The sequence below is a fragment of the Ostrea edulis genome, chromosome 7 (assembly GCF_947568905.1).
Source record: "Ostrea edulis chromosome 7, xbOstEdul1.1, whole genome shotgun sequence".
Taxonomy (NCBI): domain Eukaryota; kingdom Metazoa; phylum Mollusca; class Bivalvia; order Ostreida; family Ostreidae; genus Ostrea; species Ostrea edulis.
This window is the reverse complement of record NC_079170.1, coordinates 52,826,945-52,842,205: the sequence shown is the minus strand read 5'-3', so window position 1 is coordinate 52,842,205 and position 15,261 is coordinate 52,826,945. Positions and strand designations below refer to the sequence as shown.

At 33.5% G+C, this 15,261-nt stretch overlaps 1 protein-coding gene, 1 long non-coding RNA gene and 1 other non-coding gene across 4 annotated transcripts in view; 2 read left to right on the top strand and 1 right to left on the bottom strand.

Moving 5' to 3' along the window:
- The window catches only part of LOC125655430 (glyoxylate/hydroxypyruvate reductase A-like), a 36,428-nt gene that overhangs the window by 7,736 nt on the left and 13,431 nt on the right, over positions 1-15,261 (bottom strand). For both annotated transcript variants that reach the window (XM_048885710.2, XM_048885711.2), the window contains exons 3-6: positions 9,910-10,061; positions 8,587-8,739; positions 1,692-1,723; positions 358-497 (exon numbers count right to left, since the gene is read on the bottom strand). In XM_048885710.2, the coding sequence (XP_048741667.2) occupies positions 358-497; positions 1,692-1,723; positions 8,587-8,739; positions 9,910-10,045 (461 nt within the window). In that variant the 5' untranslated portion in view covers positions 10,046-10,061. The remainder of the gene's footprint in view (positions 1-357; positions 498-1,691; positions 1,724-8,586; positions 8,740-9,909; positions 10,062-15,261) is intronic.
- Trnas-gga (transfer RNA serine (anticodon GGA)) lies at positions 4,909-4,980 on the top strand. Its single transcript has one exon. It is a non-coding gene; the product is annotated as a tRNA-Ser (tRNA).
- Positions 12,402-13,735, top strand: LOC130048245 (uncharacterized). Its single transcript, XR_008797094.1, has 2 exons — positions 12,402-12,797; positions 13,514-13,735. It is a non-coding gene; the product is annotated as an uncharacterized LOC130048245 (long non-coding RNA).

Below are 15,261 nucleotides of genomic sequence, written 5' to 3'. Positions count from 1 at the left end.
GTCTAAAAGCGGGAGCCCTATAGCGATCAGTTTGTGCTTGCGTGCTTAGACAGCTTCCCGGACTATTTAGTTATCCCTGGTATTCAACTGAAAATGTATACATCATATCATGACCTAGCATCAACTGGTTAAAGATTAAATAGGGTTTAGGGTTTGTTGACTTAATTTTGAAAGAGTTATGGACCGTGGAACCTAACAAACTTTAGGGGTGCAGATTTAGTTTACCTTTAGGCTTCCTTGATTAGTATTTGAAAAAAAATATAGACCTTGAACTTAGCAAATGATGCAACAAAGTTGGACCCTTTTCTGTTGCTTGTCATCACAATGATATCCAGTATCTAAAGTTTGAAAAATTACCTGTCCCATTTCTTCTGTTTTTGATACTCCAGCATTTCAGGGAAGTATTGTTCTCGTGAAATTATTTGACCGAGCACATATTCCGCCATCAGATCGGTATGTCCTTCGCCCATTCTTGTAAAGATGACATTTTCCGGTTGCTGCATCAAAGTTAAAAGCCCATGTCATATATTTGTATTTGTACAATTGGAATTTCTGTCATTACTAAGAATTTTTGATTGCAGAAAGTACCTCTGACCTGTACAATATTTATACTTTATGATTGCATGTACCTCATGTATCGTTGTGTATAGTTCGACTGAATTTGACTGTACATGTACATTCAAATTGGTACATGTATTTAACGCAATATAATCACCCAACTGACTCACCAATCGCGGAAACAAAATTAACAAAAGGATCCTTTTTTTTGTACATTGTACAAGGGGTCAATGACATTAATGATCGATATATCTTTTTTCTAATTGTTTTTTTTTTTCTTTGAAGATTTTATTCGTAAATTAAAGAAATATTAATAAATAACGCTTTCAATCTTTATAAATAGTTTTTGTTTATTAGATCTTCATACCATGCATCAAATCACAGCAAAATTTGGACTTTATAGTATCTTATTTGAAAACAAAACACATATTGTATCATTCTGGGAAAAATCACCAACAAATCATATAAAATAATGGTGAAAGCTTGTATCACTCTTTCGAAAGTGAAGTCCTACATGTACTTCATAAGAACGGTTTTAACTAGCCATTGAATAAACTTTTGGTGTAATGAGCAACCTTGATTGATATGAAAGAGCACGTAATCGGTTGGCCATTTGAAGACCACCACATGTTAAAATTGATTCACAAATATCTCAGGAAGTGATTACTTAATTATCACTTACTTACCCCGGAAATTGTGAGATATAATAGTCTCTAAAACGTTGTGGTGAAAATATAGGTCTCATTCATTCCGGATTATTGATTGTATATTGTTTAACGTTCCTCTTGAGAATCTTTCACTCATATAGACGTCATCATTACCGGTGAAGGGCTGCATAATTTAGGCCAATGCGCGGCTCTTACGGCCTTTTGAGCATGGAGGATCGATCTTTATCGTGCCACACCTGCTGTTTAGTCACCTCATACGACAAGCAAGGGGTACTGAGGACCTATTCTAACCCGGGTCCCCACGGGATTATTATACACATTCTCTACACTTTATGTCCAGGAAGTATTACGGCGATTTTTAAAACATATAGTCGTACGATACAAGTATATTGAAATATTCAAACGTGTATGGGGAATTTTAAGTAATGTACTGTGTGTTTATGGTATTACACACTGCATATTTACCTTTGGAAAAGCTTTAAATAATCCTTCAGTACCTAAAGATAAAAAAGTTAAAATGATTTGGTATATACTAAAGTGATAAAATATCAAGAGAGTCATATTCTCAACGGTCACCAAGTATCACACAACAAACAACATGTACAGTTTATCAGATTGATTGATTGAATATTGATTTACGTCCCTCTCGAGAATCTTTCACTCATATGGAGACGTCATCACTGCCGGTGAAGGGCTGCAAAATTTAGGCATATGCTCGGCGCTTATGGCCTTGGAGCATGGAGGGATCTTTATCGTGCCACACCTGCTGTGACACGGGACATCGGTTTTTGAGGTTTCATCCGAAGGACCGCTCCATTTAGTCGCCTCTTACGACAAGCAAGGGGTACTGAGGACCTATTCTAACCCGGATCCCCACAGGATTACATGTATCAGAAGAATATTTTTGTTTTTGGTGGAGCTCGTCGATTTGAATGACTTCGGTTGTTCGACATGTACAAAGGCTTATGACTTTGATGGTAAATTTCATCAAACACAGTGTACTAACAGCACAAAGCAGAAAGAGTCCAAGTTGGTTATTAACAAAACTGAACTTGTACTTGAAGATAAGTACAAAAATGTTATTGCTGATACATACATGTATATTAGGAATACAGCAAAATACCGATGTGAAGTTTGGGGTTGGTTGTCATATATGAAGGAGTTGATCCAAACTTTAGGTTTTGGATAAATATGGAATTGTAAAGAGCATTTTAATGAAAACCAGTTTTATTGGAGGTGAAACAAATGATGTGTTCAAACAAGAAGCTGGTGGTAATCTGTACAAGTATTTGAATGATAGCTTCAAACTACAGCTTTCTCTAACACAACCAGTATCATAGATATATGTACAATCTGTAAGTAAATATCGTTTATTTTCTTATCAGCTAGAAATTGAGCGTTGGGGTTTTTGAAATTTGTTTAATTTTGTAAATTAAGTTCGTTATCACAGATTGAAGCCTATATAATATGTATTATTGACTCTTTCAAACAACAGAAAATTGTAACTAGTTCTAATTGTAACTGGGACCGTTACATATGTTCCCCAAACCTCCCCCGATTAAAAAGTGGTAACACTGTAAACATATACATGTAGCAAAACTTCATTTATTTTAGCCTGAAATTAGTACGTTAAATATGATCATTTAAGTACCAAGAAATGAAAGAAAGCAATGCACATGCATACACGCGCACGCGAGTATGATTCCGCACTTTTGTTGATGTCATTTAAAGGGCATTTGTATTCTATACTCACAGTATGAATTCCATAATGTTTGCATAATACACATCATCTAAAAATAGTATTGAACCTTATTTACATTGACAACGTACAGTACGGACCAAAAATCTTTGTATAAATAGATTCCAAGCAAAACAGTTAACGTCATAGTGAAAAATGTGACGTCATTTTTGCATACTTTTATAGAAAGACGTCATGAAGTAACTGTCATATTTGATAGAATGTTCAAGTCTTCTTTTGAGTTCATGAATTACTATTTTAGCAACGTTCAGGCTTCACAACTATGTAAAAAAAGAAGAAATAGCATCTGTATAATTATGTATGATTACTGTAAATCACCGTTAGAATCAAGAGTTATAAATATACTTGAAATATTATAAATATATACTTGATGAGTACATAGATCTATACAGGCACGTAAGATCGAGAAAAAAATTTCAAACAATTACAAAATTCTTTTTTAAAAAAGGGGGGGGGGGGTTAAAAATATATTATTTTAAATTTATTGATCATACTCCCAATATGGTTGGTAAAATGTGCTAATATCATAAATAAGCGGTGAGCTGAGAATCAATAATCCAAGTATTTCATTTTCAAAATATGATATATGACAGAGAGAAAGATTTTCATGAGGATGGGAAAGAAAGACAGAGAGATTCATAGACACATAAATAGAGAGAAACTATCGAAAGGGATAATTTCATTTTAGGATGCCGGGTTTTGGTCTTAGATATTTGGGACAAGATAAAAAAAAAAGCTCAATGTCTGATAAAAATCTTAATGCAAATATTTGGGGGGGGGGGTTAAAAAACTCCCGCAAGTTTCAGTCATCGAACATCAATTTTATTACATGTGTGACAATTTTGCTTTTCACTGATCTTAGGATATCAGATTTCCAGCTCTTAAGTTTATATAATATGTATATTATATATTTATTTACTTCAAAAGTCATTTTGAAATCATATAAAGTGAATATTTTGATATTACAAATGTTTACCTTTCAATTCATTATACCCGCCATATTGCCAGTCATCCCAAGCGTAATCTGTATTCTATAATTCTATTGGCTAAGAGACTAAGTCCTGACTAATCAGATTAGGCATTTATATTTAGTATTTTATTGGCTTGCTTTGCCTATAAATAGAGCTACCCAGAAGAGTGAAATTCACTCTGCTGGGGGTCAAGAACGTTAAGAGTTTGAAAGTTAGGAATGTAGTTACCCATAGTAGAGTCACCCATTGGTTCAGGGTAGAATTAGATATCCCTTACTTTTTTTCATTTTTGAGTTATATATTTACACTTAGGCTATCCCCGTGTTTATTAATAACATTGGTCTACATTCTTGGGTGTATGGAAGCTCTTTAGCGCAATAATTACATATTTTTTGATAAAGTCACATTTCTCCCATATTTAAAGTTTTACAATATAATTTATTTTTCATATATCTTGTTACTAAATTATATTGGATAATTCCAGTTGTAATATATATATTTTTTTTTTTTGGAAAACATTTGTTATTTGTTATCAACTAGTCTAAAATCATATTTACTTTTGTCATAATAAATTCATAAACTTTACAAATCTTTTCATTTCCAAAACAAGGTGATGATCATAATCTGGAGATCACTAAAGAACCTGGGTATACATTTCAACCAGTGTGATTTACATTTTCAATAATTTAATAAGTCCTTCCGATCCCAAGTACTATCCATCATCAATTAAATAAATACAGAAAGATTAGATCTTGCACTTTGGGAAAGGTTTGGCTTATTCTAGTCCCTGGAGATACACTGGTTCCCGTTACATTTTGGTGCCGTAGACCAGCCCCTGGAACCGACAGGTGAAATTGCCTGCTAGGGGATAAAGATCCTGGGTTGATGTCTTCAGGTGTGAAGACATTTAAGGAGGGAGGAATGTAGCGGTCAGGCGGGTTCGATCGCCGGTGGCCAGTTAGCTCAGTTGGTAGAACACCTGACTGGAGTTCAGGGGGCCCGGGTTCGAATCCCGGTCTTGTCCGTTGCATTTTTCTCCCTTCCTGTTACACATGTATAGGCTAATGCATGAATAATATTGCAGCACAGCGAACAAGACTGAAGTGACCCATATGTTTAGAAATAACATTTATTACATTTTAATGAACATTTAAAAAAAACTACATTTGTTTATAAACATTAGAAAATGTATATATTGTTATTCAGCTCTATTGTTTTATTGCATGGTAATCGATTTGGGTGAACATTCATCATATTAAGTTTTAAGGGGGAGGGGGTCTTGATGAAAACTATGTGAATTAAATGGGTTTTTTTGGGGGTTTTTTTATCAAACATTAAACGTTTGATCTTGCCTTTAATGGGTTTTTTTCTTCAATTGTTGATGTGCCGATACCCATTATTGTTGAGAACCCAAATATTTCATCATTACCGATATTTATAAAACGTCCAACATTTCATAAATAGTGTGTGATTATTTTTTCCTAATCAAAATTATTGTCGTAATGCTAGTGCTATGGCATAAAAAACTTTAGCTTGCTTTGTGATTTGATGATTATCTTCAGTGAAACAATATCATTTTCATATTCTTATTCATTCATCTAATTCTGGGTCTTATCGGGCATACTAAGCTAAAGAAATAGAGAAATCTAAATAAAACGAGAGCGGTGGGGGAAGAAAAAGAAAAGAACATCCCGAGTTAAATACGTTATACATCTTATAATTACAGTGTTTATCATTTCATATTTTAAAAACTGAACCCTAATGTTGATTAAAAATTGACCCGTTGTTGGTAAATAAAATTTAAAACATTAAAAAATCACTGTATATTAATTCGGCCTCCTATAATCAAAAATCAGTTTGCTAAATTGATGTCAAATACGGCAGTCAGAAATATTCTATGCTACCTGTCCCAACATCCTGCACGGAATTTTCTAAAAAAAAAAATTCTATCCGCAAACGTAACCCAATCCGCGTGTTTTTCACATGTGTGTAAACAGCTTGAGTGCACTCCAAGAAGTAGCATCAGTTACCAACATCAAATAGTTCCTTAGTAAACTACAATTAACCAGAATTTCCTAATCGGTATGCAAAAATTGAGAGAAAAGAATAAAATGAAATCAATCTAATTAAAATTAGATCTTTCATCCGCTACCCGGTTTTCGATCTAAAACCGGGAAGCGAATGGAAGATCTAATTCTAATTAGATTGAAAAGCAAATGAGAAAATCGCGCATGTAAGAAAAATTCTTTTAAATATGTGAAACTAAAATACACTAAGTTCATCTTGATTTTGATTGGACAATTACATGTACCAGTGTGATTCCTTAATATCCGCGGTATGACAAAGGGGACTTACACATTCTTTCAATTTTCTATTAAAAGAATTCAACTTGTTAAATATACAAACGACATTTAAGGGAAACAGACATTATTTTAATTCAAGTCACTTTCCTTATAATGTATTTTTGACATGGGTAAAAGGGTATGACAAAGTTTGTAAATATCGATCAAATATGGAAGACCCGTGCAACGTACACCAAGCGCAAAATATATTTTTAAAAGAATTCATGAATTTTTTTTTCAAAAAAACTGTTGACTACATGCATAAGTAATAGCTCACATTGATTCTCTTTCTGCCAAAATTCGCACACTGTCGGCAATAATTGATAATGATAGGTAACAAATACATGCCATTGGTCTTGTCTAGTTCTTAATTCCACGGTTAAAACTAAACACTCTTATCTTTTATTTTGTAGATTTCTTTCTATTCCGTTTAGGGTCGGGGAGTTTGAAGTAGTTCTTTTTTGCCTTCCAAGACGTTGTTCATAAACGTCGACATCATGACGTTATGTGCGGTTTTTTGTTAGAAACAACGCTATATTTAACTAACGCTTACAAGAAAACGACAAGAGACAGCGAAAAATGAATGTGTTCTGACAATGGCATATTGTGGACATCTTATGTGTTTAATTTGATCAAATTTGTAGACAGGGCCAATTTTGCTTCCTAACGTATCTTGCTCTTTGGGAAAGTTATAGTGATTTTAAAATCGTCCAATCAGAAATCAGCACATATGCAAGAACGTGCTGAACAGTAATTCTAGCCACAGCAATTTGTAAGGAGTACCAAGGCACACGTACATATAAAACCTCAACATCAAAATAATTTGATGAAAAACAAAAACTTTATCGTCCTTTAAAGGGACTGGTTCACGATTTTGGATAAAGATATTTTTTCATTTTTGATGTTAAACATTAAAAATATAACTCATTTAATGTTGACAACCAAACGTTTGACCTTCTGAATGCAAGAATGAAAGCAATATTGTAGCCTTAAACATGTGTTATGTAAACAAAGACTCGAGTCTTTTTATGTGTACAAACACATTAATGAAATATTGATTTTGTAATATGATTCATCTTAATTTTGCATAGTCACAAATTTTAACTTTTAGATGACATATTTTACCCCAAAAAGGCTTGAAATGTGAAAGATATAACAAACTTAGATCAATATCCATTTCTTTTGTAAATTTCGTAAACAATAGCATACTGCAATCTTTGTTTACAAAACAAATAATAAACTCTCTAAAACGAGCTTCTGTGATGATGCATAACTTTAATTTTCATTTGAAATCTTTCAAACACTTTAGACAGTAGATTTTGATCATTAAAAGTGAAAAACAAAATTTTGGGTAAAATCGTGAATCAGTCCCTTTAAAAATGAACTTTCGAAAGCTGATGCAAGCGCGTTCGCATTTTTATTACAAGAATATCTAAATGCACCTATTATCTACCTATGCTGTGAATATCAACTCATTCCCTACATTCATAGAAAAGTCACAAACGTTATAGTATTATCCAATCAAAAAGAAGGACACGTGCATGCGCATGCAGATTGGTAATTTTGACCATGCAGTTCAGTTAAGAGTCTCAATACCTACCTATGATATGAATATCAAACGATTTCAACAAATAACAAAAACGTTAGGCTGATTACAAAGTTAGTATTCAAAAATGTGATGCACGTGCATGCGCATGCAGACAAAATGACTATCATTTAGCACATTTACAAATGATTTACATGTACTATCATCCTATTAAGGATTTATATCGATCCCTTGTGTATTCTGATTTCGAATATTTTGTATCAAAAATGCATTGCGCGTGCGTGTGCATTTGGTAGTGAAGACATCTAATGACAATGCATACAATTTGTCTGCGAAGTACATATACATACACTCCAGGGGTAAAGGAGATTCTTAAAGACTGCATTATTTCTGAGATTTACTCCACCACTCAGCCCCATAGGGTCACGTTTCAAGAGAGTCACAATGTGTGTTCCTCTTAAATTTGGCACGATTGTATCTGGGAAGTAGTTGCGAGCGCACGAAATAATACTACACGGAGACGGAGAAATCGTATCGCAATAGATTACCTCTAATTCAGGTGACTTAATAAGATATAGGAGAAAATATTGATGATAACGATATATTCTTGATATGTATTGTCAATTAATTAAACGTAATAATTCGTTATTATTAAAACTGTTCCCATTATCGAGTATGATTACAATTTCATTCACATTGTTCAAAACTCATTATGGTCACATGTATCTAAAGACATCCTTACCTGCAATCATTGAGTGAAACCATTTGATATTTACACGTAATCCTCTTTCTATAAATCGAACGTAATGAAATGGAAACATAACAATGATGTCAGCTTCACACCTGTTGATATCATCTATCAGATTACTGAAATCTAGTTGACCCAAAAAATAACCTGCAAATGAAAAATGTTAATATGTAAAACACAGATGCATAGATTAATATCCCTATCCTTTTGGAAACGGTATATTGATTGGCAGCAGTTTGAGACACTCTAACTCTCACTGATCATGGAACTTTAGAGAGATTGTTACCATATACTATTGATTTGGGAGTTAAATGTTGTAATGGCTTCTGCTATGCTCTCGCCAAACGTTACAACTTTTCTATAGCATAATAATGTAGCAATATTCCATTATCACATGCATATGGTGTTTATATTTCTCAACTGATTTGATTCTCAAGAGCTTGTTCTGCGTGTGATCATTTTTAAATTAAGGCAAGTTACTGACAAACAAGTTGATATTACAGGGGTTTCAACAATCTCGTTTAAAATCAGCATTTCCCAAATGTTATGGTCGTTATAACGATCTAGTTTGCCAATACAACCTATAATTGGTTCAAATGCTGTCTGACGTGTTTCATACCTATTGTTAGGCCGTTTTTTTTTTTTTTTGGCATACTCATTTTGACTACGGAGAACTCAATTTACCTGATCAAAATATAGGACTCAAGGCGGATGTGACCAGTCGACAGGATATGCGTACTCCTCTTAGGAACCTGATCCCTCCTCTGGTATATCCAGGGGTCCGTGTTTGCCCAACTCGCTATTTTATATTGTGTATGGGAGTTATGAGATTGATCACTGTTCGTTATCTTCACTTTGAATTTCAATTCTATATTTTACAAAACATTTTTCGTGGACATGCTCGGTGGTATAATCGTCTTGCATTTTCGTTAAGGATAGTATCTTGTTAGAGAGAGACGTTTCTAATATTCATTCTTACGATCTTGTCGAGAAAGCAGGCAAATTCAAATTAAAAACAAAATAATTCATAATATTCAGGAGGTATTTAGATTGAATACTTACAGGGAATTAAATATTTGTAGGTGTCCAACAAACATGGTAATACTTTCTTATAAACTTCACCAATTCCTTTTTCGCGGAAAGGGTACATGTATGATACATAGCAAAGTGATAAAACTGTAAATCTCTCCGTGGAAAATCACTAATTTCAGGTAGAAATACACACCCTAATCTGTCCGTGGAAGTCACTAATTTCAGGTAGAAATACACACCCTAATCTGTACGTGGAAATAACTAATTTCAGGTAGAAATACACACCTTTGGGCGATGGAAAGTCTATCACGTTGACGTCAGGAAGTCGTTTTCGTATCAGTTGTGGTAACGTGGGAAATGGCGACACAATACAAACGGTATGTTTGTCTGTGACTCCTTCAGAAATGGAATCCTGGTTCATGCTTGACGTTTAGCTACTGCAGACGAAATAGAAAATTTTACGTAAAAGAGGTAAGTATAAATCTGTTTCAATATTTAAGTCACGGAGAAAGGTCTGAAGGAACAGCCTTTTGTATCTAGCATGTGCTTCATGTCATCAGCGTGAATAAGTATTAGCAGTTCAGAAATTCTTATAGGCGATATAAAGGGAATAACATTTTGCCATCTTTATTTATTAGTGCACTGGTTTTTTTTTAAACATTCATGATCACGGAAAAACTGAATATACGATGTTATGTATATATTTTTGAGAAAATAGATGTTGCTTGGAAACGTTACCATAAATATATAGGACAGTTTAAGACCAAAATAGAAATGACGGTTTAAAGACTGGCTGAATGATATAAAATAGGAAAGGATGGATTTTGTCTTTGGGGGAAAGCGGGATAATTCATCAATGCATATATTGTTACTCCTTTGACTGGAGCAGTCCCCAAGTTCAATAAATCCGCTACAGTCAGAAGCTACTCGCATATCTCATCATTCACCTTTTCTTGCAGAGCCAAACTCGAGGCCTGGATATTTCGACATAAACTTAAATCGAAATTTGGACTAAAGTCTGAAACTTTACTCCAATTTTGACTGCTCAAATGAAAGAAAACTCAAACTTAAGTTTGAAATGTTTTCGAGAAATCCAAGTCAGAACTTGGTAATAATGGTAACATGTGAAGGTTCGTCCGGGATGTTGTCCAAAGGAAAGGAAATGATGGAGCGGATTGAGCAAGAACTTGTACTCCTATCGAAACTGTGCACGACTAATATAACAACACTGCAAAAATACTGGTAGTTGCATACCTCAAGATGGGCCCTGAAAAGACATCACGGAGAATACCTGTGATAAAATCCATAACTACCTGGTATAAGGAGCACGGTAAGAAAGATGATGGTGAGATAGCAACATATCTCATCATCAACTAATATCTATGACCGACAGTGAAACAACATTGTCTTTAGACAGTGGTTCAACTAAAATTAAGCAACCAAAGGCCAAGGATAAGCTGGTCCTCCACCATTATTTTTAAACCTTAATCCTTTCCGAAAAGAATTCAAGATAAAAAAAAACCCACATAAAACCCAAACATGAACTGAACTTCGTGAGCTTAGCCAGACAAATAAATAATGATGTGAAGAAGAGTTATAGTGAAGCTAAGATAGTAGATAGTGTTTTGTTCGGGTTGTTTCAACATGAGCGAACTTTCATAATTGTTAAGGAGGACGCCGAGCTAAAACTACCGTCATTGCTGTGCCCATTACATGTATGTATCTGGAAAATTCAGTAACTGAACTGTACAACCAGCTGGGACAGTTAGTCCAGGGCTCGATAGAGGATGCCATATAGGAATTTCTTCTTTGTGCATTCAAACGTACTTTCATTTCAAGAGGAGAGAGCACTTGTGAATCGGATGTTTATCCACACAGTTTACAAAGGTCTTCGTTTGTGTCAAGAAGCTGAATATACATTGTTGATGCGTTGACTACTGTAAGTTCAATCAGAAAATGGTGAATCAATTCCCAGAATTAATAATGCGCTGGATGTATTGGCTAGCACATGTACTTAGTGGTTCTCTGTATTAGACCAAAGACTATCATGTCAGTGTACAACTGATGTCAGGTGGTTATAGGGAATCGAAAAGAAGCAACAACCCTTTCCGTTTTTTGCTATTATTCCTTATGTAAATATTTAATTTAATCTAATTTTTCCAATCATCTGTGTCAAGTAAATAATCATTTTAATTCGAATAAAATTTTAGATTCGCACTCATACGTATGCGAGAGGATCTAACATCTCATTTTAATTGTATTGGTAAATAGTAGTCAAATATATTGAAAATTGTCATAAATATATATGTTTTACATGTAAGAATGATTGATTTCAATTGATTTTATATTGTTTAACGTCCCACTCGAGAATTTTTCACTGATATGGAGACGTCACCATTGCCAGTGAAGGGCTGCAAAATTTAGGCCTTATTTTAAACTAATTAACGTTTACAGACATGGTACATGTACACTGTATCTTGTGTTTTAATTTGGTCAGGGTTTCCCTCATTGTTTCAATATTAGTGGTCAATTCATTAACACTACATACATGTATGTACATGGTATACACATGTATGTACGTACTCAGGTAAGTCCTGATTTCACATTGAAAGACACAGAGAAGGATATCAAGAACACATAATTAATTTCACCTAAGGAGAGGACTCGCTGTATGGTAGTTCATCGTTGCTCTAGTAAGTCATGGTTTCTCAATTCATTACCGCACTTGAAGACGACCACAGTTGAATATTATGATAGATAATTCCTTTTAATAGCCGTGTTTCGAGTTACTCCGGAACACCCGGGATTTTTCGTATTTAGCCACGCCGGTCACGTGATATGAGCAAAATGTTCCACAGGGGTACTTCCGGTTAATTTTGTTTACACTGGTAACAAAATTGTTTTTGACAAAATATAGATTTTGCGGCACAAACTGTCGCAAATCAGATAAAGGATAGCAAGGGATATATATTTACTTGGGAAGATGTCAAAGTTTACCTTTTCCCACACCCGGGAAAAGCGTTCACGCAGAGGAAACGATGGCGTCATTTGTGTAGAAAACCACGAGCAGCCAAAATTGAGTGCGATTATTACATTCCGTGAAAGCTGAACCAACAAAGAAACATCATTGTTCTAGCCAGTTTGCTTATATTAACTTTTAGGAAAACCAAGAGGTTTGTACTGACTCTTAAAAATATAATATAGACTGTGCAAAATCTTGTCAATCTTCAAGAATAGGTATACTTGTACCCTCATCCACATCTGTGCAGTGTATGTATTTTACAACGGTGTTCATATAACATTAAATAGAGAATTTCAATTATGAACTTATGGTTCAGGCTCATAAAAATTATGAAGCAATTTCACAAGGGAGTGAGGGGGGGGGGTATATATATCTGCTAATTAAATAAAATATGAGAACACCAGATAATATATCCCTACGGATCTATACTAGAATTTGCATGATCATTTATTCAAGCTCCATACTGATGGTTCATTCACTGCAAAATTTTGAATTATATCAAAGAACATTGATCTTTTCTCCAACTTTTAATACCAATCAAGCACAGGCAATATGCATCGCTTGGGGTCGAATTTACTATTAAAGAGTACTCTTTAATAGTAAATTCGAACACAAGTGATGCATATTGCCTGTGCAATCAAGGTACTTTACATGTACATCAGATATGTACATTTCCACTCAAACCACTTGTATACAAGAATGGAACCAGCTGAACATGAGCCAGGTTATATATTATATATTTGCTCTCCTACCCCTTTGATTCAGTACTGTGTAAGGAAATATACTATTGAGTATATATATTTCTTAAAAAGAATAACAAAGAACAACAATTTTCATTCATATTTTATTCAACATATATATACACAGGTTGATAACAATGGCTGATCTGCATATAATGACTGCTAGTTATTGGCTGGTATGCAGTGAAAGGGAGCTAAAAAGGAGTAAAAAGTTCATATCAGCCAGGTGAGAATTAATTTCTTCTTTTTTGTGTGTTATACATATGTAATTCTTTTCTTTTGCTGCTTCAAATCTTGTGTATTTGAAAATTTTCAGTCTAATATTTGGCAATGTTATAGGTAGTGTGGTTTAAATAAACCAGTGTTAAGGAATATCCAGTAATGGCATGACATCATGAGAGTTTGGCATACCGACATTCAGATGATTAATGATGAAACTGAAGGCCTCAAGTGAAAGGCATGGAAAATTATCCTGTTCCCATTAACCTGAAAAAGAGGAGGGATGTCACAATATTGATAATAGACTTTTGTCAATTTGAGAAGCAAAGATGTAAAAAAAAAAATAAAAAAATAAAAATAATGCTGAAATTATAATTCATTTATTTGTTAAAAATACTGTTCACTGTACATACATGTATATTTTTTTTAACTTATTTGGAAATACATGAAGTAGTTCATATTAAAACTGAATGTATGAGTTTTCATGATTTTTATCAATAAAGCTTACCATATTTATTGTACAAATATCTGATTTCCCCTATACATTGTAGTCATATGAGAGCTTGCTTGCATTCAGAGATATGACATCATGTATAAAGCCGAGTTAAACAACTTCAAAATCTACCCAACATGTTTTAAATGAACACAAAAGATTCTTCCTAATTTCTTCTCTTTTTTTTCAATTTTGTTCATAAATTTATATTTAAGTCAATTCACCTTTTTCAAACTTTTGATGCATATGACGGATTTCCTCTGTATTGCTATATCTATCAGGCCCAGCACAATCTCTATATTTAACTATATAGTTTTATAAAGCTATTTCAAACAGCTTCATTAAGCTAGTTGCGATTAAATTTCTTAAGTGCAATGACACATAACAATATACATGTACTTTGAACTAACCACAACACTATTCTATGTATAGATCATATGTCATTTTAAGAATTTTCATGAAAAGAGAATTTCTTTTGTATTGATAACTGTCTACTGCCTTATGTGTGTCGAAGCTTTGATAAGTATATGATGACTTTACAATGTGGAATCTGTAACAACTTAATAATCCTAAACATTTGACAATTTTGAATCAAAATTCTTCCTAAGGTACATAGTTTAAGAAGCTTTTTTTGTTTACAGTGTGTTGTTTCAAGTACAAGGATGAAATATTTTCACTTAGAAATTAAATTTTTATGCTTTAAAAATATATTTGATAGAAGATTTGAAATTGTTATATCAAGCAATTTCAATTAGCTTTAAAAAGCTATATAGCTTGATTAGCATATTTATATAGCTAATTATACTAGAGATTGTGCTGGACCAGTCTATGAGCACATAATTGAAATTATGTTGCTGAAAGGAATAACATTACCTTAATCATGATCAGATATATATTTTGTTCAGCGCTATAAATATGAGCAGTAATCACAAATACCTACTGGATTGTGAAAAGTCAATAAAATGACTACAACAATAAATAGTCATGCTAAAAATTCTTCCAATTACATGAGTATATCATTAGAAGTCAAACTCCAAAGACTTAATTTGTAACACAAGTATTAGTTGAGAAATAATTATTTTCAAATTCAATCTAATTAAAATTAGATCTTTGATCCGCTCATGCAATCGATACACAAAGGACTATACACCAGTTTCATAACA